Source organism: Theobroma cacao, chromosome 4 (genome assembly GCF_000208745.1).
Source record: "Theobroma cacao cultivar B97-61/B2 chromosome 4, Criollo_cocoa_genome_V2, whole genome shotgun sequence".
In the NCBI taxonomy this organism is placed as follows: domain Eukaryota; kingdom Viridiplantae; phylum Streptophyta; class Magnoliopsida; order Malvales; family Malvaceae; genus Theobroma; species Theobroma cacao.
The window spans coordinates 30,401,832-30,423,070 of NC_030853.1; the positions used below are offsets into that span (position 1 = coordinate 30,401,832).

General features: G+C 34.7%; 3 protein-coding genes across 3 annotated transcripts; 2 read left to right on the forward strand and 1 right to left on the reverse strand.

The window, feature by feature from the left end:
• On the forward strand, positions 4,567–6,034 carry LOC18603460 (ethylene-responsive transcription factor ERF086). Its single transcript, XM_007035459.2, has one exon. The coding sequence runs from the start codon at positions 4,820–4,822 to the stop codon at positions 5,804–5,806; it is 987 nt and encodes a 328-aa protein (XP_007035521.2). The 5' UTR covers positions 4,567–4,819; the 3' UTR covers positions 5,807–6,034.
• LOC18603462 (zinc finger CCCH domain-containing protein 34) lies at positions 7,193–12,782 on the reverse strand. Its single transcript, XM_018120163.1, has 7 exons — positions 12,445–12,782; positions 12,188–12,333; positions 11,859–11,924; positions 11,486–11,605; positions 11,087–11,401; positions 10,693–10,998; positions 7,193–8,298 (listed from the first exon to the last, which is right to left on the reverse strand). Exons 1-7 carry the CDS (start codon positions 12,512–12,514, stop codon positions 7,903–7,905), a joined length of 1,419 nt encoding a protein of 472 aa, XP_017975652.1. The 5' UTR covers positions 12,515–12,782; the 3' UTR covers positions 7,193–7,902.
• Positions 18,135–20,106, forward strand: LOC18603463 (transcription termination factor MTERF6, chloroplastic/mitochondrial). The gene has a single exon (XM_007035462.2). The coding sequence runs from the start codon at positions 18,473–18,475 to the stop codon at positions 19,637–19,639; it is 1,167 nt and encodes a 388-aa protein (XP_007035524.2). The 5' UTR covers positions 18,135–18,472; the 3' UTR covers positions 19,640–20,106.

Genomic DNA, 21,239 nt, shown 5'->3' on the forward strand with positions numbered 1-21,239 from the left:
AAAATATTAATCATATTTGATGTTGATGACATGACTTGATTACAAGTACATGTTTCATTTATTTTAAATTAAAATCAACGTCAATTCAGATATTAATTAAATTTAAAAAATTAATATTTAATACAATTTTTTTACAAAATAAAGAAATCTCAAATCAATTATGTTAAAAGCATCTCGAAATTTAAATATAACAAAATTTTCACTTATTAGTTTCTGGTTTAATTTAACATAATATTCATTATTAATTATTTTTAAAATAGTAAAATAAGAAAGATAAAAAATACCCCTACGAAGAAAGGGGAGATAAGAAATTTTGCAAGTTGCATGCGGGAGCAAATCTCGTGGTCTGTGCCCTAAATCGAGGACAAAGGACAGTGTCACTCTCAGCCGTCCAATCTAAATCAAACCGTTCTCCATGAATCTTTGACCGACCCTATCCTTTTTCTTTCGTAGATTCGCTTTCACTGTTTTTCAACATTCCCCCCTAAATCCCTACCGTCAATCTAACCTCGTATCCATCACGTGCTGTTTCCTCCGTGATTCACCTTCCCTACGGACCCTACCCTTTTTCACACAGGCGGATCCCCCTCCTCTCGACACGTCATCCCATTTTCATCATTCCGGTTGCACGGACTGGCCTTTGCACTCGACACGTCATCGCACGGGGTTCTGAGAGATTGTAACGGGATGACAGGGCAACAGTATCCACGTGTCAAATCGTTCATACTACGTAGTAATCAGATTCAGCGTTTGGTGGCCTTACGAGGTTACGTGGCTGGCTATTATTGGTTGACTTGAAAGGGTTGGCGCGTGGATTCCGCTTTGTGTTTGTTCCGTTCTCTAACAAATCAATATCCCTTTTCCTTATTTTCTTTTTTTTTTTTCAAAAATCACCATAAAAATGAAAGTAGAATTCCTAAAATGATCCATAAATGTTTTTGGTTTGATAAAAGGATTTTAATTATAATTATAGGAAATTGTAATAGAAAAATAACATATAAGTAAATCTTTGTCAAAAATTACCAAAATACGTATAAAATTTATAACATAACATAACATAAGAATATTTGATTATAAATTTAAATAATATTAATTTATATAACTAAAATTTTATTTTTTATCTACTTTACACAAACTCTTAATCTTAACAAAAAATTAACATTAAAGTTTTTTGGACACGTGACATATAATATGACTTGACAACATACTCATATAATTCATTTGACGTTAATTATCATATGAGCACATCATATACTTTGTGGACAAGATATTAGGGTTGATTGTTATAAATTTTTCATTAAGATTAAGAATTCGTACGAGTACAAATTAAAAGATAAAATCATTAATCGGATTAGAAATATATATTGAATAAAAATATTTTCTTTCTCGTAATATTTTAAAATTTAAGAATTACATGTATAATATTAAAAAGGAAAAAAAGAACATATATAAAATCAAAAGGCATAAGATCATCTAGACATAGCCCACACTTCATGATTACCAATTAGACCCAAATAACAAAGACTATGATAGATAATTAGTGTTTTTCTCATTGACAATAAATCAAAAAAAAAATCCGCCATGTCATCCCACATCACCTAGTTAGTAGCAAGAAGGAAAGGGGTTGCACCATGATTGCTTGAGTGGAAGGCCTCGAGTGTGTGTGTTGACTGCTTGACTAAGCCAGCCTCACAGAAGAAAAGGAAGAAAAAAAATCACTAAAATTGGGACAAATATGCATCTCTGATAAATTGGTGTTGTTAAGTATTTTCAAGTCAAAGTCCAAAGACACCCTCATCTCTTTCCCCTAAATCCCGGGTTACCTTTAACACTAGAAAATGAAAGTGGGTTGTGTTTTGGAGAATGTGCATAATTCTCATCTGACCCCCAAATAACCAGAGGCCACAAAGGGCCAAAGGGGACTTTCTCTCTTCAAAGAAAAGGTGATCAAGAGGGACAGAGGCCCCTACTCTTCCAACCACCTGATTTTCTTGTCTGAATTTAAAACAAACAAAGCCAATCCATTTTGAGGAACTGAACAAGAAAAAAATATTGGGACTTTGTCAAATCACACTCCCTCCCCATTCCAACTGGCCTCACATCTTTTCAGAAAGAAGGCTTGACTGAACTTTCCTCCTCTTCAAAATGGTAACATCCACAAGTAACCTTTCATGCAAAGCAAGAAAGGGGAGGGCATGGAAGATATTGTATGTGGCTTTTTTGATAGGTTCATTTCTGGTCTAACCAGAATATGAGGAGAAAAGATGTTTTGCCCCTCAGACCAAGCCAACCCACATTTATGCATACAATGGAATCTGGGTTTTTCACCACTTGCAAAATCCTGAAAATTGTAAGCATAAGAGAGACAAACCTTTTGGCTAAATCTTTTATTCTGCTGCTGCATATATTGGTCCACATGTGATCAAATATTATGATCCCATGTTCTACATGGCCACTGCTCTATTAAGATAGGGGTGACATTAATGAAACAAATCCCACATTTTTATTTGTTTCTTTTCAAATCTTTAGTGGAGGAGTCAAGGGTCATAGATTCTAATTCCCCCCATATGTTTATTAATTGAGGCATTCTTAAAAGAAATGAAAGTGATTAACCAAGCATTTTAAAAAATGAAAACTCAAATACCCCATTTTCTCTCTGCTCTTATTTATAGCTTCCATCCATTTAAATATGCTTGCTTTGATGATTTTTCCTTTTGTCTATGTAAATTTTTATTTGGTCCATTATTTCAATTAGGGTTTAGGCTAGTGGCAAAAGCATTGTAGGATTGGGGAAATGCTAAAAAAAGAACAAGAAAAGGGGTTGACCCATTTGATTATGATTAGTTTTGTTTGCCATTCCCAATGTCATCTAGGCATGTGATCAAAGTTTTATTGAAATTAAAGAGGATAGTTTTACACACTTTTCCCTGTTGGAACTGCTAAAATAAATTTTGGTTAGTGCCCCACTGAGACATTTGCTTTTTTGTTTAGGCATTTTTGATCTATCCTTGCTTTTAACAATTCTTTTTTTGTGCTCCTTAAGCCTTAAATTTGATTACCCTTTTGACTATAGCCTTTCTTCTTTCCTTGCTTTTGGAGATCAGAGACAAAAGAGTGAACATTTTGCTGAAATTTTGAGTTTCAAAAAGATAATCTGAAAAAGGAAGGTTTCAAGGAGCTCGAAAATGTGGGATGACCCACCATCTTTATCAGTCCCCCTTTTCTCTAATTTCACCTTCCAATTTCCATCTCTCAAGTTACAATGTTTTTCTTTCATGAGTTCAAAGCATGTTCGTATAATCATAAGATTGAAATCAACATTGATTATCTTTAAAAAATATCAAAATTTTAAAATTATATCCGTATATCTATAACTTTATAATGATATTTCACTTTTAAGAATATCGAATAATTCGATGCTACTTATATAAATGAAAAACAAGTATTTAATCTTGTTTCCCCTTACATCAAGTCAACTAACAAGACCAGTGATGCAAAACTTGAGACCAAGGTCAACCTCTGCAATGATTTATAACATAAGATAAAAGAACCATATTTTACCCATCAAATGATTTAGGTGAAAAAACCCAAGATTTGCAGGCCATATATAATGACAAATAGAAGACATCAAAGTCTTTTGACTTATGGGGTTCATTGGTGAGGGCACCCCTTTGGGTTTTTGCACTCTGTTTGTGGAATTGTTTCCATGATACATGACGGTGGAGCCTTAAAAGAATATCTTTCAATTTTATTTTTTTCTTCCCCTTGGGGGCATTTTCTGCTTAGTTGGAGATAATCTTAACTGCTCCCTTTGAAAATAATGAAGCAGACAAGAACTTCTGATTGATTAATTTTGCTCAAAATGCGGATTCACATGTGCATATCAAATTCGATTACAATGCATACTAAACCATTAGTAAATCCAGGAAGTTACATTTCCCTTTGTTGTTTTTTGGTTCTAGGGCAGAAAAAATCCAAGCAGCTGGTTTTTCCTTTTCTGGTTTTTTGTATACAGGGTCATGAATCCTACCATTCAAGGGCATTTCTTTCTTACCACCACCAACCACTCAATGATAGTCTCATAGTTTAGTTCTTGTTAAGTTTGACATTCTTAGAGGGTTTACTCCAAGGGCAAAAGGTTTTTTTTTCTATGGAAATTTTAACAGCTAATGCAGCAAGCATTGTTCCCTAGCTTAAAGATGCTATCAAGCTTTCCTTTTCAGGTAGATTAGCTAGTAAATAAGCGGTTACACGTGACTTGATCATTGGGAGATGAGTAAAATTTTTGTTTCTTTCTGATATTTAAACTAACCCCATTGGCTTACATTGAGCTGATGTAATATTTGCATCAGTAGAAATGATAATCCTTTGTTATAACACCACCACCTGGTAACCCTTTGAAGGTTAACCTTCTTATTTTAATCAGTGGAAAGGAGACTTAATGTTTTCACCCATAAGTTCAAGCCCTTGTAATTACTTTGAGCGCAAGGAGTAGAGAATTTAATAGGAATAGGGATGAAATATATAAAGATTTTTGTAAAGTAGGTAGGAAAAGGTAGGCTGGTCTTTCCAGGGAATGACAACTGCGATGTCCTTTTCTTCCTCTCCATGTTCAAATCACTCCCTTTAAAAGACTTGCCTATACTTGCTCACACTTCCATCCAGAACCATCTCCCCTTCTCCTATCTCTACATTCTTCCAGTCTGCCCTATACCTCTCTTTCTTAGCAGCGTTGTCCTTTTCATTCTCTTAACAAATAACAATATCTCTACGACAACGCTGCCACATTCCCTCCAGCATCCACTACTTTTATAGAGATATGTCCACATCAAAAACCTTGGATAAACCCTTTGGATATGAACCAGTTCAAACTCAAGCAGGTTTTGCTCTGCTGCAGCGCAACACATCCCCATCTCAGCCTGGTGAGAGGAGGGGAAGAAGAAAGCAGGCAGAACCCGGGAGGTTCCTTGGAGTGAGGCGGCGGCCTTGGGGTAGATATGCTGCTGAAATCAGGGACCCAACAACGAAAGAAAGGCACTGGCTTGGCACGTTTGATACAGCTCAGGAAGCAGCTCTTGCTTATGATAGAGCTGCACTTTCCATGAAAGGCACCCAAGCGAGAACAAACTTCTTATACTCTGACAACACTACTTTTCATTCTCTTCTTACTCCCTTTGATGTCCAAGCCATTTTACCAACTTCACAGTTCCTTACCAGCTCTCAACCCAAACAAGCAACCAATCACAACAGTGCACCTCAGCCTGACATTTCCCACAGTAAAACCTCCATCCAATCTAATAATGACCCATCATCAGCTGATGAAACTCCATACGGGTCAGTTGATGATAATAGTTTCTTTCTCTCTAGTGATACTAACTCAGGTTACTTGGCCTGCGTTGTTCCTGATAACTGCTTGAAGCCTCCTTCCACTCCCACCAGCCCACGCGTCTCAAACTTTTGCTCCATGAGCCAAAACTCCCGTGAAAACCAATCAAATTTTGATAATTATGCTCTGCCTCCAGATATAACAAGCTTGCCAAAGTCTGATAACATGGAGTTTCCGGGTTTTGATGAACTCAATCAGGGCTTTTGGAGTGACCAGCAATCATGGGAAATGAACTCCAATGAACTCTCAGCTATGATCAACCCTCCCTTGCTGGTTGAAGATGGGTGCATGGGAGCTTCCTATCCCTACAATGACAGTGCTAGCTACAACATGATTCCACAAGCCACTTCCTCAGTAACTTGCTCTCCTTCAATGCCTCCTTTTGGTGATGTAGTCGACTTGGGGTATTCACCCTTCTGAGTGTTTTCCCAGAGTCCAATATCATCTATCAGCAGGGAAGTGTTGTGCTCGCCCTACCACTTGCATGCAATTTGTTATTATCTAGTGTCATTTTCAGTTTTCTTTCCAACTCCTCTCTCATATTCACTGTAATTAAACTTTTAGTTTCCTCATTTGAGGGTAGAAAGAGAGTTGGGGAATATCCACCTTAACTTTGCCAAATTGAATGGAAGTTATTTGAAAAAAGCTGTTTTGTCACCAGAAAACATGTAACCTGATCTTCATTTGATAACGGCCTGTCATGCAGCCTCACTGTGAGTAGAAATCAATTAATACCGACTGCATGATTGCCTTTCTCTCTTTTTCGGCTACTTGCTCTACTTTTTCTCAACAACCCTAGCCCTTACACCAAAATGCAATGTAAACACCTAGGTCTCCAAGATTTGGATTCACCATTAATGTTTACAGCTGTTTGCCCGTTGCCTTAATTGCATTTGTCTGAACCCAACCCAATCTATCCTGATTCAATGCTTGAAATATCATCTGTCAGAATATTGTTACATTTTTCTGTTCCCTTCGTTTAATCGTAAGTTTAAAACTCAACCTTGGGTCACTCATAATGTTCATAGAATCCATGAATCCACACTCCACCAAGTCGGAAACTTAATTATAGCTAGCTAGGTATAGTAGATTGATGAGTTCATGATAAGAAACTTGATGCAGCAGGCACATCATGAACATGAATAATAACTTGTTTTCTTTATACCAAACAGCTAAAAAGGTTAGCGTAGAAGGTTGACAATTAAACTTCACTGTCCCTAGACACAACAGCATAGAACACCTCACTTTGCACATTTGCAAGGGTTACTTTTGCTGATTGCTGGAGAAAATCTTAACGGGAAAGTGGGCCTGTTTGTTTGCTTAACTTACAGAACAACCGGCCGGTGATGTAGTACTTGGCAATCGGTTTTGTTTTATCATCAAGCCAAATCGTGCAACTTCCTGCTGCTGCTTCCTTTTACGAGGAAAGTTAAAACAGATACACAGCCCTCTGCCTTTCTTTTTTCTTTCTCATTGCCCAATTTGGGAACCTTCAAGGGTTGTAAAGTGACCAGATGCAGAGAAGTAGCATGATCTTCTGCACCAAAGGAGAACTCCACGGTGGCAGACAACTTGGCCGCATCAGAGGAAATTGTAGAGAGCTAAGGAAATCAAATGGAACTGAGTTGAAGAAACTGAAGATCACAGTTAAAAATGCTGTTCACATTGGGGAAAATGCTGTCATTTCTAGAGGATAGTGATCACTTGCACAAGCAATATTCAAATCTAAATGTTCTCTTGCCTGAAATTTTGGAACAAGTAAATGAAGCTGCGATAAAAAGGAGTAAAATCTTGAGGACAAAATGATGATGGGTTTGAAGTGATCATGGACATTTATTACAGTCAGGAGTAATTCTCATATATTCGTATATCATAATAAATTTATCGAACCTTGTCAAGCATTTCCATTGTCACAACATAATTATGTATCTAATCCCACATATAGTCACATTTTGATGCCTCCTTGGAGTTCTCTTTGATTACTTCTCTTCTTCACAACAACCCCTGATAAAAAAAGTGGGGGAACAAGAACACCTTCAAGTACCTTTCTAAGGTTGAATTGGAAATTTGTTCCCAAATTGAAATAAAAATCTAAGAATGATGGACATGAACACACAGTTGATGTAAAAAGGAAGAATGCTGCGGAACTGATCTTTTTGTTTCGCAAAAAGATCAGACCATAAACAAACACAACAGACTCCAAAAATTGGATGGGTTGACACAGATCTCCCTAATGTAACTGCAGGTTCTTCAATGGTTATTCAAAAGCAAGGTGTATGGGGTTTGCTAAACTTTTTAGGGTTTGGCCATGGGCTTATTGAAGATGGAAGAGATGGCCCTATGAAGATTATATGAACACAGAGATGATCAGAACTGCTGTGTGCTAGACCTGAATCGTGGAACCAAGATAATAAAGAAATGAAGCCTCCTATTTTTGAAGACTTGCACAAAAAATAATGTTTTGGTTCATGACCTTGATCAAAAAAAGAGGATTGAGGCAGTTGCTTCTCTTTCTCTTAGCTTGAAGTGCGCCCCTCGGTGCTGCTGCTGCCACTGCCAGTAGAAGGGGCAGTGCTCTGACTGGACTGTTGTATGCTTGACTGAGGAATAGGTGCACCTTCAGAGAAAACTGAACCAACTGATTCACTCAATGTGCTCACTGATGAAGACATTATAGCTGTAGCAGTGTCCTTGCTGGACCCTGAAATAAGATCTGGTCGTAACTCCGAAGATGAGGATGACGGAGCTAGAGTACCAATTGTAGATCCAACAGGGTAGGGTGCAACAGGCATATCAGCAAGGGAAGATGCAGATGGACTGTAACTTAAGGTTCCAGTAGGATGATCAAATTTGCAAGCAGCTCCAAACTTGCAGACTCCACGTTGTGAATAATGAGAGCAAGGTGGTGCACCCTGATTTCATTAAGAAAAACACACAAATAAATACATGTACAATACCTAACCAGGAAACGACTCAAGTTAATATATGCATGATTACTGCAACAAAAAACCATAAGGGTCACAGCTGAAAATTCTCCAATTGGTGGAAAATACTCGACATATAGAAATGGCAGGTTTAAAAAATGATAAAAATATTGAGGCAAAAGGAAAAATATGAAAACAGAACAAACAAACGCAGGACAAAAGAAAATTACAAATTCACAAGAAGTTCAAGTTCCCAGTAGAGAGTTCCTGCTATAAGCATAATTTTGCAAGTGAGAATGAAGCTTATAATAACCATCAGTAGCACTGAAAACTGTATTTTAATTAGAAGACCCGAGAGAGAGCATCATTTGTTCAATAATGCTTTCCACAGATGACAAAACCAAAGATCAACCATACTTAACTTTGCTCATTCAACTGTATTCATGCTCTTGAAAATAGTTTGGAGAGGAAATAAAAGAGTGTGAAGATAACATGGATAGGTCCTATCACAAATATATGTTGCATGGCTAAAGCACTAAAAAGAAACCATAGAATAAAACATAATCAGACATTAATGTAAGAAGATGACAGCAAGTCTGAAAATTAACCAGCTGGGTTGTTTGAAAAGTCAACAGAATGACATCAAGAAAGAAAGCTGATACACCAGGAGCAGCACAGCCAACCACAAGAAATTGAAATAAATGGGATAAGGAAAATGAATAAATAAATAAAACTATGCAATCATAATTTTGTGGTATCTCAGCAAGCTTTGTTCCATGAAATATACATTACAGTTTCAATCATATAACCTCACTCAGGGAGAAGACATTCCCATTCAATGCAGTTATTTCACTAAGATAGTGAAGTAAGCCAATTTTTTAGCATATTTAGATAAAAGTAAGAAGAAGGCCTTAGCTCATGCAGATTTAAAATTTTCTTCCAATCCTAAGATTCTTCTTCAGCCAGTCACTATAACTAACAATTAAGCTCTCCATCATAAACCCTGCAACCAAGCTAGCTTCCAAGGCATGACCATAATTGAGGATAAGACTGTTTTCAGCATCTTGTTCTGACCACATTCACCTATGCCACATTTCTAGCCACCTTGATTAACTTATCATTTTTGCTTGTTCTGAATTCCAAGGTAGAAATTGCTTTAAAAACTTAAAGATAAAAACTCAGGTGTTTCCATGTACAAATTATCAAAATCCCTCCATCATCACAACTAAAATGTGGAAAAAAACACTCATCAAGACCTTAAATTACTTGGTCAAAGAGTAGTACTTACCATCATTCCTCATCCCAACAATCCTGGAGATTTATGCTGAAATTGGGAATTAACACATCAAACATCACCCGGAACTTAATAACAACACATCAACTTGTGCAGTTGACAGAACAATTATGTTAAAAGAACTACTAAATCAACATCTATAAATTACCTAAAATCCAACTCTAGGTTACAAGACCTTTAATATTTACAAAGCTGGCATAATCTACCCTAGAAAATTGAGAATCACAAAATCAACCCCAGAAATGTTCTATCCTTCATAGTAAATCAATAAATGCATGAAAGATCACACCATGGAGGATTAAGATTTTGTACTTTCTTGTAAATTATGTTAAAACGCACTATAAAAAAAGAAGAAGAGAAAAGTAGCAACCCGGGAAAGTCTAAGATCAAGAACAGAAAAAGAGAACAATCTTCATGTTTCCATAATCAACAAGATGATTCATTAAAGTCACGTAATATACACATTCACCATGTAAAAGTCTAGGCAACAAAAAACCGCCAGGAAATCCTGCATTGGCTAAAGAAAAATCTACAGGTTCATGCAAACAATGAAGGATGGCACATACACCTATAAAACAACAACAGAAATTCACACCAGAATGACGTTCTTTAAGTTCACAAGTGACATGTAATAACAATGTATTGAATCCAAGTCAAGAATACTTCAAAATAATAGTTGTGGGCTCAAAGTATCCGAACAAACACAGAAATTAAGCTAGAAGTGCTTTCAAAAATGCAAATCAACTTTCGTATTCAGTAACAGGTTAAGAGTTCAATCAGCCACACATATAACTAAAAGAGATTCTAATGTTTGAATGACCTCATATGTAAACCTTTTAAGGGGTTGAAAACTCAGAGAAGACTGGGGGGAACCAGAACAGGTTCCTAGAACCAAGAATTGGTGCAAGAAGATGTTTGTCATGCTCAGACAACCAAAGCATTACAAAATTGAGTGGAGAACAAAAGTCTGATAGCTTCTTATAAAGCTCTGATTCATGCTGACCAGTTGTAAGGTTCAAGCATTATCAAATCTAAATCCAGTCTTGTATAAAGCATCACATTAATAGGACATTTTACAAATTGCTTACCGGACGAAGAGGAAGACCAAGAGGGCCGAGCATGACATCTGCTTTTGGTGCAATCACTTCTGGTGGATGATGATATCGACAGGAGGATCCATATTTACAATCACCTGTTTTCATATAATACTGACATTCTGGTTGGCCAGGTCTCTCTGGAAATGACTGTTCCTTCTGACTACTACTTGAAGGACCAACACTAGAAGGTACAGGTAGATAAGGTCCAGTATAGGCAGGTGCTGAAGGAGATAATGGTGTTACCCCAAAAATTGAGCTTGATCCAACAGTGGGTTGAGTACCAGGACTGACAGGTGCCTGCACCAGGTGCATTAGCAACCTCAAACATAAAAATAATAAAATGTAACCACTATTGAGGGAACTGAATAAAGTTTAATTCACGTACCATATAGGGATTCCAACTTGGAACAGAAACCATGCCTGGGGAAAGCAGCAAAGGACCATAGTGGCCTTGCATATATGAGCCTGGCATCAGGGGAGGCCTTGCCATTACAACTCCATATTGTTGAGAGGAAGGGCCAGATGGGGACTGCACTGTGGAATATATCGCAGGTGCAGGAACTGGTGTTGGTACAGATGCAACTGGAGGAGCTGGAGATGGTGCTGGAACCTGTGCAGGTGGTGCAGGATGATGGAATTTACATGTTGCACCAAACTTACACTGCCCCGTCTTCACATAGTAAGAACACTCCTTTTCACCCTGTTTTACAGTATTGCTCAATTATTAAGCGAACTTGACAACATGTATCTAAAAGATTAAGCGCCAATGTCAAGTGATACAAACCGGACGTAATGGGTATCCATAATAATTTAGTAGCACAGAGCTAACAGAACCACCTCCCTGCTTGGGATGATGGTACTTACAGGAAACACCAAATTTACATGTCCCTGTCCTCATATAATACTGCAAATCAATAAAAAAGGAAACCATAATCAACACAAAAAGTAACTTGCCATATTTCCTAAACTGTCAAACCAAACAGAATCTATTCACCGAAAATACATGACCTAACTCTATCCTTAACCATAAAATGAAGTGACATAAAGTTATCTTTAACTCCAAGAATTTAGCCAATGTACATTGTTGAAATCATACCATTTCAGCATACATATCTCGATCTTTTCAAACATTTAAGAAACAATCTAATCAAAAGTACCTGACAAACTGGCTGGCCCACTCTCTCCGGATACTCCCCCACACCGCCTCTTCCAGCTCCCATAACCTAAGGCAATAATCATCATCATCATCATCACATTTCTTTCACCAAACAAAACAAATGAACATCAAAGTTTTTCCAAAATCAAAATAACCAATTACACTAGATCTTAATGCAGTAACAAAAAACTGTCCATTTTTACCCTAAAATTCGAAACCCCATCAATCCAAAGACCATGATCAAACAAAAAAGCCAATCAAAACCCTTCCGGAAACACTAACTCAGATAAACAAACAAAAAATAATTAGATCATATTATCGATTGCTTACCGCGGCACGGTCACGTGGATGATTGAACCGACACCTTGAGCCGTAGCCGCAAAACCCAGTCCTCAAATAGTAAATACAATCAGCTTCTTCGGGTCGCTCCGGGTACGATTCCGGGCCACCTCCTAATCCCAACCGCCAAACCGGCTCTACATTTCAAACAACAACCCCGTATCACATCCCACATTACACAAAAAGAAAAAAAAAACAAATCCAAAAACCCCCCACATCCCAAAACAGAAGTTGGAAGTCCTCTTTACCTTCGAGCCCCGTTTCGGGTCCCGGAGCTGTCCATTCCGGTTGCGGATCGGACTCTGGGCCCCGCTCCATTTAACGTACGGCCAACAACCCAAACAACCCAAATTGTAATCCGATCAAATGGGTGTCTGTGTGTGTGTCTATGTCTTCCTCTCTAGAGAGAGAAAGCAGAACAAAATAAGCAACAAAAATAAACTTAAGAGAGAGAAACCAAAAAAAAAAAAACAGAAACTCTCTCTCACTCCCTCTCCCTTCCTTCTTTCTTACACTCAACCAAAAAAACCACACTGTTTTGTCTGTCGTTTTTTTGGGTTTTGTTTGTTTTTTTGTTGAGTGGCTGTTAGGCCTTTGCTTGTCGGAAATTCTCATCTGTAATTGTCCTCTTTGTTGTTTGTATGTTTTTCAGCTCCAATTTGCAGTTGAGCAAGGTTAAAATACAAAAAGGCCAAAAAAANTTTGGTTTGGTTTCGTTCTCTCCCCCCTCCCCTCCTCTCTCTCTCTCTCTCTCTCTGCTTCAGTTCCTCAAAGTCATTTGCTGTTTGTTTGATCTTTCTTCCCCTTTTTTTTTTAGGCGTCGGTTTATATACGCGCCAAATAGAGGGAAAAAGAATTACCTAAAATAAATAAAAGAAGGGGTTAATTATTTTAATCAACTGATTATGCTAATTACATTAATCAAAGTGATTTGAAAATGACAGATATCTCCTCGTACTAAGAGGATCTCTCTGTCGGAAAGAGGGTAAAATGGTCATAAAAGGTAACAATAATGAGATTTAGTTGAATTAATTAATAATCTAGTGTGGTTGACTGTATTAAAGTATGGTAAGGTGGTTTGTGCAACGTGGCAAAAAAATGGAATGGGCAGATATCCTTAAAAACAGAAAAAAGGTGCTAAATAAACTTAACACTTAGATTAGCCATCATATTTGATCTTTGTACTTTCCCATTTCAATATTTTTTCCCCTTTTCCTATTGTTTTTACTTTTAAATATATTAGTTTTTATCGATTAAGGTATAAACTCTAAACTCTTAGTCAATAACTTATTTGATAAAATAATCCAATCATCTAGTTCGAGTTGAATGAATAAAAATTATTTTGATTTTACATAATTAATGAAAAAAATATGCACAATTTTAATAAAAATATCTTTATTTTTATTAGATCTAACGCGATATAAGATTTAAATAATCAAATCAAATTGTTTGGGAATAATTAATATATACTCCTAAGTTATTTGAGATGCGTGTTACATACCTCTTCAAAAATTAAAATTTTATTTAAAAATAAAACATTTATTAATTAATTAGAAACAAGTTTTAACCAAAATTAGGATCCCATTGAAAAAGACACAAAAGAATGGAAAGAATCTTGCTCTATTGAGCAAATCATTCCCTTAATTTTATTTCTAAGGCAAAATCTTGGTTTTGGTTGTCTAGCTGTTTGCATTTGGTTGATTATTTTGGGGTGTATTAAATTAAAATTAGTATTTAATTAACATATTAATTTTGGAATAATAAAAGAAAAGTGGGGCATATTTCGAAAAAGTTTTTTTTTCCCTTCGGTTTTTTTGGCTTATAGTGTTAACTTTTTAACTTGGAAGTGATAGGAAAAATGGAGTTGATAATGACACCTACGAGTGTAACACTTTTTGGATGAACCAACCATGGTCCAACACGTGTTCCATGTAAGACCTTTCTTGCACAAGCAGTTCAACGTCAGACTTGCTTTCCTTACGCGCTGCATTGCAGAGCGTGAACAGTGGAAAGTTAAGATCATGAAAATTTTTTTCTTAATTTTTTTTTCATTTAGTTAAAAGACAAAATATTATTTTAATGCATGAGTGAGGGAATGATAATAGTATTTTTCATGTATTTACTTGAATTTTACTATAAGGGAATCTTATGAATTGGGAGTGTTAAGAATTTTTGGTTAGAAAATTATTAAAAGTAGTTTGTTTATTCTAATAAGTATTTAACTCAAATTTTATAGACTAATTATTGTGATTTTAAATTAAAAATTTTAATTTAGTTATATACTTATTAAAATTAACTTGAATCTTCTCAATTTCATATAGAAAGATATTGAAATTTTACTAAAAACTAAAAAAAAAAGAAAATCAGCTTTATTAAAGCAACCAGAAAGTCAAAGCTCAGGTTCAAATGGACATTTTGGTCAAAACGTAGGTGGCTTTGCTCAAAGAAAATTGGATAAAAGTTGAAAAAAAACAAAGGAGTGGTGAGTGCTGACGGTCGCCTAACTGGCGCGTGGGCATGGTTTCCAAGTCTGTTAAAAACCGGAAGCGAGTTAACATCTTGTGAAGGTCGTTTCAGTTTGGAAAAAATCTATTTAATGGTTTAAACCTCACAAAACCAACGGCTGAGATCTTCGTTCCCCTCAAAAACCGACCGCTAAGATCGCTTTCACGTCATCAATCCGGCAGGGAACCGAACCGGGAATGCGCGGGAGTAGTAGGTAAGAAGTCTATAAATGCATAATTACACTGTACAAAGAGAAAACCCAAGATGACCGGACGCAGGCGGTGGGAGAGAAGGAAGATGGGGAAGGAAGTTCACCGGAGCAAGCGGTAGTCAGGTGGAAAGTACTTTTTGTTTGACTTGGACAAGTTTTGGCCACATGTGGGCACTTTTTAAGATTTGATGCATTACTCTGGTGACCGTATCTTATCAACCAAATGTCGGCGAGGTTGAATTGATGGGTTTTTTGGGAAAAAATTTATTAAAATTATTTATTTTTATTTTTTAAATTTAAATTCATTTTAAATAACACAAATCGATTCATTATAATTTTAATCATTACGATATTCTTTAACCAAATGAATAATTCAATGTAAATATAAAAAAATGAGACAATATTCATATGGCATTGCCTTAGTAAAAAGATGAAAATTTTAAAAATAATTACTATATTACGGTTTAAATTCGAGATTATGTCAAACGGATATAACATTTATTGAAATTTTATTTTAAACATGCTTCACACCAAGAAAAAAATTAAAAAATATTTGACCGATTTCAAAACCGACGAGTTGATCAATTTTGGTAAAGCAAATTAAGACAAAATGTTTCAAATATTCCTTCTAATTGGGGCAAACAAGTACAAGGGATTTACCATTGAACATGTTTATATAAAACAAAGGTTTGTATGTTTTGTGGTAAGATGCAAGCAATCTTTGTCATAATTAATTGGTAGCAAAGATGTTTAAATAATTTGATGAAGGTGGGTACATAAGACATGCTAAAATGGGCCTCAAGGAAATACTGTGGGGATTCATGGCCCCCTCTAAAATCTTTCAAAAAAAAACCATCACTTTTATTACCCCCTTTTCAAACATATAAAGTGCTTACCTTAAAGGTTTCTATGACCACTACATGTGAAATCTATGGTCACCTATCATTTTATTTTAGATCCTCTGAGCTATCATTTTAGAAAGAATATCTCTAGCCACAAAATTCAAATTAAAAAAAAAAGTTTGAGGTGTTTTCTTTTATAGTAAGATTGGGATTTTAAATTTTTATATTGATATAAATAAGTTTTTTTTATATAAAGGATAATTATTTTAGTTAAAATGTTATTTATTATTTTTTATGTTCCTATCTTATTTATTATTTTTTGTGATAATTACTTTTTTTTTAGTTTATATTAATATATTATATTCTAAAAGTCGAAATATCTTATTGAAAATGTACTAGGCAAAGTATAGTTTATTAGACATGCTTTCTATTCCATGATGATTAATTATGGACTGCGGCCCAAAGGTAACACAATCATGAGCTAATCTGTCAATCCTTGTTTATTTATTTTATTTTTCACTGCATTGGGTATGAATTGTTTGACTTGAGTTTGTTAAGCAAAGATTGGACACTTCCTCGTGAAAAGTAGGGTACAAATTTCTTAAAATTAGTACACAAAAAAACATGATGTTTATTTATGTTTTTAAAGGTAAACATCACTTAAATATCATTTCAATTTTTCCCATTTCATATACTGTGATTTTTTTCTCAATTAGCATCCCATAAGTATATTTTTTCCCTTTATTAGAGCCTTGTGAATAATTTCTATTCTCATAGCAGATTAAATTATTACTTTTACTTAATAAGATTAACAAAATACATTCAATTCAAAATTAACTCATATGTTCACGTTAAAGAATGTTTTTATAATTTTAATTGGTAAAATTAACCATCTAATCCTCGTAAGAATACAAATTATTTACGAAATATTAGCTAGATATCAACTTACCATGTGAAAAAAATTAAAATCATATGTTAGTAAAGTTTCATATAACTATATTTCGTTTTATATGAAAAATGGAGCTTAGGAAAGACTAGCGTTTTTTACCCAATGGTTTGACATTTGACATTGTAATTGCAATTGGAATTTGTGATGTAAAGTCATTATTACAATTAAGATTTTTAGTCGTAAATTTTATCTTATCTTATTTAACATTATATTTGCAAGTAAATTTAGAGTTTAGGATAAAATAATGATTTCAACAACAATTGTGAAATGAGACCTTACTTTATCACCCCCCCCCCCCCCCCAAAAAAAAAAAAACAAGCTGAATGAAGCTATTATGATGGGAAATCCTTTTTATAGAAACATTGTCTGTTTTTTCCGTACAAATGCAGTTTTAATTTCGTTGTGGAGTAACACACAATCCTCAGTTGATCGAAAATATGTCATTTACTGCTGCAATCATGACAGGTTTTATCAGTGGCAGACACAAAACAAATTGGAAGGATTAACATGTCACCTTGTCTTGTAAAAATCGTGCATCCCTTCTTTTTTCCCCTGTTTTGTTGTTCACGGAGCAATTGCAGTAGTAGCAAGCAGCAGCTTGTTCATGGCATGCTTCAGGCGCCGAAGCTTTGCATACCACTCATTAAACATCATCTTATCCTTGTTCGGTGGCTGACCCTGAGATGACATTTTTGATACCTTTGTTTTCTCGAGAATCTTGTTTTTGTTTTAATTCAAAATATAAATTAAGTCAATGGGATTTAAGTCTCCTTGTGTCTCCATGGTTTCATGTTATCATGAAGCCTAATGACCTGGGCTTTTTGCACTGTACCAGCAAGACAAGTCCTAAACCAAGAACTCTGTCTGATCCTGAAAAACATAAGGAGTCCAGCAGGCAGGCTGGGCTAAATATGAAAAACCAAAGCCCAATCATAAGTACAAAGGTGTTTTCATGTCTAACCAAATTCAGCCAATGTAAACATGTATGGCATCTTGGGTACCATTTTTTTGCAGGAAATGATACTTCTTTACCCCCAGTTCAACCAGATGCTAATGCAAAAATTTCATAAAAAAATGGTAAATGACTTACATTTTAATGAATTGCTCAAGTAATGCACTTATCATATATTAATGCTTCATTTCTGGAATCCATGGCTGTGAGGAGGAAGCCATCCAGCATTTTTGAAGCTATACTATGGGAAACTGCATCTGAATCTTTACAGGGATAAGCCACTTTAACTCTCTCAGTCTGTAGTATTATGCATTCCTGTCGGCTACGTTGGCACCCAAAATCGGTTCTTGTTATGAATTTGGCTTTGGTTCCATGTAATTATTCACGTGATTCAGTGACATTGACCTCCGAATTTGTAACATGGATGAAATCTTACTTTGATTCCATGTAATTATTCAGTGAAATGAACTTTCTTGTTTGTCTAGCTTATTTCTGGTCTGTTATTTGCCTACTGAAGCTTCCCATTTTGCCGTTTCACTTTATTTTGAGAATAAGAAAAAGAGCGCGACATATATACAAACATATGTAAATTCTTCCTAATAAAAATCAAATTGGCTGCTGGCTGCCGCTTCTATATCTGTTTTCTGTTAAAGGGTCTCTTTCTTATTTATCAGTTTTCCCCTTCTCTTTGCCTCAGATGGATCTCACCTCTCTCTGATACGACAAGGGGCTTTAACTTGCGTCATCCGCACGAAGAGGTTTTTCCAACTATAGGTGAGTGACTCTTTTCAACTACCAGAAGTTCATTTCAATTCCCATGTTTTACTTTCTCTCCAGAACTCTTCTCCACCGGAGATGCACTGTCACAGGTTCAACCGCTGCCCAAAGGCTGTCTTTGCTTCAAAAACTCCCATTTAGCCAATTTTCTCCCAAACCCATCTTAGCAAAAGTAAATCAGCACTCATCGGTAATCTCATACCTGATAAACGCGTGCGGGTTGTCTCCAAAATCTGCTCTTTCAGCTTCCAAAAAACTCCATTTCGAAACCTCTGATCGACCAAACTTGGTCCTTAGTTTTTTCAAGGACCATGGACTCTCACGAACCCAGATCTCAAAAATCATTGGGAGAACTCCAGAATTACTTCTTTACTACCCTGAGAAAACCCTTCTGCCCAAGTTTGAATTTTTTTACTCTAAAGGAATTTCAAGTTCTGACCTTGCTGCCCTTATGTATACTTGTCCTAGAGTTATTATAACGGGCTTGGAAAGCAAAATAGTCCCTAGTTTCAACTGTCTTGAAGAGCTGCTTAAGTCTAAAGACAAGGCCATTGCTGCCATTAAGCACTTTCCGTTTATTCTTTGTCATGATATTGAAGGCCAAGTTGCCATTTTGCGTGATCATGGAGTGCCTGATCCTAATATTGCTCTGTTTGTTCGAAGATGGCCTCATTTATCAATCTCAAATCCAGATAAATTTAACCAGACTGTTGAGGTAGTGAAAGAGATGGGTATTAATCCTTTGAAGTCACAATTTGTTATAGCAATTGTTGCCGTGAAGAAAATTGGGAAGGACATATGGGAAAGGAAGGTTAACCTTTATAAGAGTTGGGGTTGTTCTGAAGAACAGATTATTGCATCATTTACAAAGTTTCCTTGGTGTATGATAGCATCCGAGAATAAAATTTCTTCCGCAATGGACTTCTTTGTGAACAAAATGGGTTGGGAGGCAAATGCTGTTGTGGAACGTCCAATACTTATTTCCTTGAGCTTGGAAAAGAGGATTCTTCCTAGGGCTCCTGTACTTCAATTTGTGTTATCAAAAGGTTGGCTCGAGGAGAAAGTTTCTAAGGTGGCTTGGATGTTTACATGTCCTGAAAAACGTTTCGTGCGGAAGTGTTTGACTTGGCATAAATATGAGCCTCAGCTATTGCAGATGTATAGAGATAAGTTGGATCTTTGTAAGGTGAGAGAAGGATCAATATGAAGGTGAGAGAAGAGGCACCACTTGCATACTGTTTACATCATGAATATGATACCCCAATGGACTTCTGTTTTCCTTTTGTTATGTAATCACTGCTCCTGAGTGCCTCGGCTGGGAGCCAAGAAGTTCATTCTTTCCTTCATTGTTACTTGCAGTTCAGTGCATCTTTAGTGACTTCAGAAAAGTTCCTTAAGAATTTGTGTGCAGCTATGAAGAGAAAACTCCTGAGCTATTAAAGCTATGTGAATTTCCACCTTAGTATTCAGATTTTTATTTTCTTGTTAATTTGATTTATAGTTGAATTCTTTTGCTTCATTTGGAATGGAGTTCAAGTTGCAAGCTTTTTCTGATTTTCTTGTTTCTTATGTTGTAATGCTTGAGGGCAGTCGGCTCCATATTCATCTTTTGTACTAAATACAATGTTGAATTGTTGAACGTGGGAAGCTAAAATCATGAAGCTATTGCTACTTTGTTTATTTGCATTTCTTTCTATTTTTTTAATTCTTTTAAAACTTTTTCATATTAAGTTTCCTAATATAGTAATTGCCTCACAATCATCACAAAACATTCAACTCGTATCGGGATATATATAATTTAATTTTTCGTTTTAAATTTTACATATTATATGCATATTTGGTATGAGAAATAGTTAAGCTATTCCCCTCTATTCCCATGTGATATTTTCTCCCATATTTAGTTGGCAATTGTATCAAAGAATAGCTATTTTTTTAAAATCAGTTAAAAGTTAGGTTTAACTAAACCCACATTTTCTCTTAGTATTAGCTATTCCATGTTTGATGGAATAGCTTCAAAACATGTTAAAGCTAAATTACCCCTCATAAATTTAGAAATTTACAATCCTATCTATATTAATATTTGTAAATAAAATATTAATTTATGAAAAAATATTAATAATTAAATTATAAATAAAAATTAGTATTTAAAAAATAAAATAAAATAAAAATAAATAACCATAATATCATTAAATTATAAATAAAATATGAATACTTCATAAACATTTAAATTATAAATAAAATATTAATATTTAAATGATAAATTATTAATATTATAAATAAATTATCAAATTAAATATTAATATTTAAAAATAAAATATAATAAAAATATTTGATCATAATAATGTTTAAATTAAATAAAATGTTAATATTTTACGATGTTAATGATTAAATTATAAATAAAATATTAATATTTAAATGATCAATTATTCATATTTTAAATAAATTATCAATTACTAATATTTTAAAAATAAAATATTAATATTTAAAATTTCCATTATTAATATTCATAAAATAAAAAATAAAAATTAACCATAATAATATTTAAATTAAATAAATATTAATATTTTAAAATATTAATGATTAAATTATAAATAAAATATTAATATTTAGTTTAGAAATTATTAATATTTTAATTAAATTATAACTTTTTAATATTTAAAAATAAAATAAAATAATTTATTAATCATATATATATAATAAATGATATTTTTATCTTTTTATATTCTATTTCTTTCTTATTTTAAAGTTATTGTTATCAACAAAATACTGCAATAAATTATAATAGTTATACTTATTATATTCTATTC

Coding starts and splice junctions, on each gene's coding strand:
- LOC18603460 (XM_007035459.2), top strand. CDS start 4,820: ATGTCCACATCAAAAACCTTGGATAAACCCTTTGGATATGAACCAGTT.
- LOC18603462 (XM_018120163.1), bottom strand. CDS start 12,514: ATGGAGCGGGGCCCAGAGTCCGATCCGCAACCGGAATGGACAGCTCCG. Junction 12,334..12,444: donor ACCCGAAACGGGGCTCGAAG/GTAAAGAGGACT, acceptor TTTGAAATGTAG/AGCCGGTTTGGCGGTTGGGA. Junction 10,999..11,086: donor CAAGTTGGAATCCCTATATG/GTACGTGAATTA, acceptor CACCTGGTGCAG/GCACCTGTCAGTCCTGGTAC.
- LOC18603463 (XM_007035462.2), top strand. CDS start 18,473: ATGTTTTACTTTCTCTCCAGAACTCTTCTCCACCGGAGATGCACTGTC.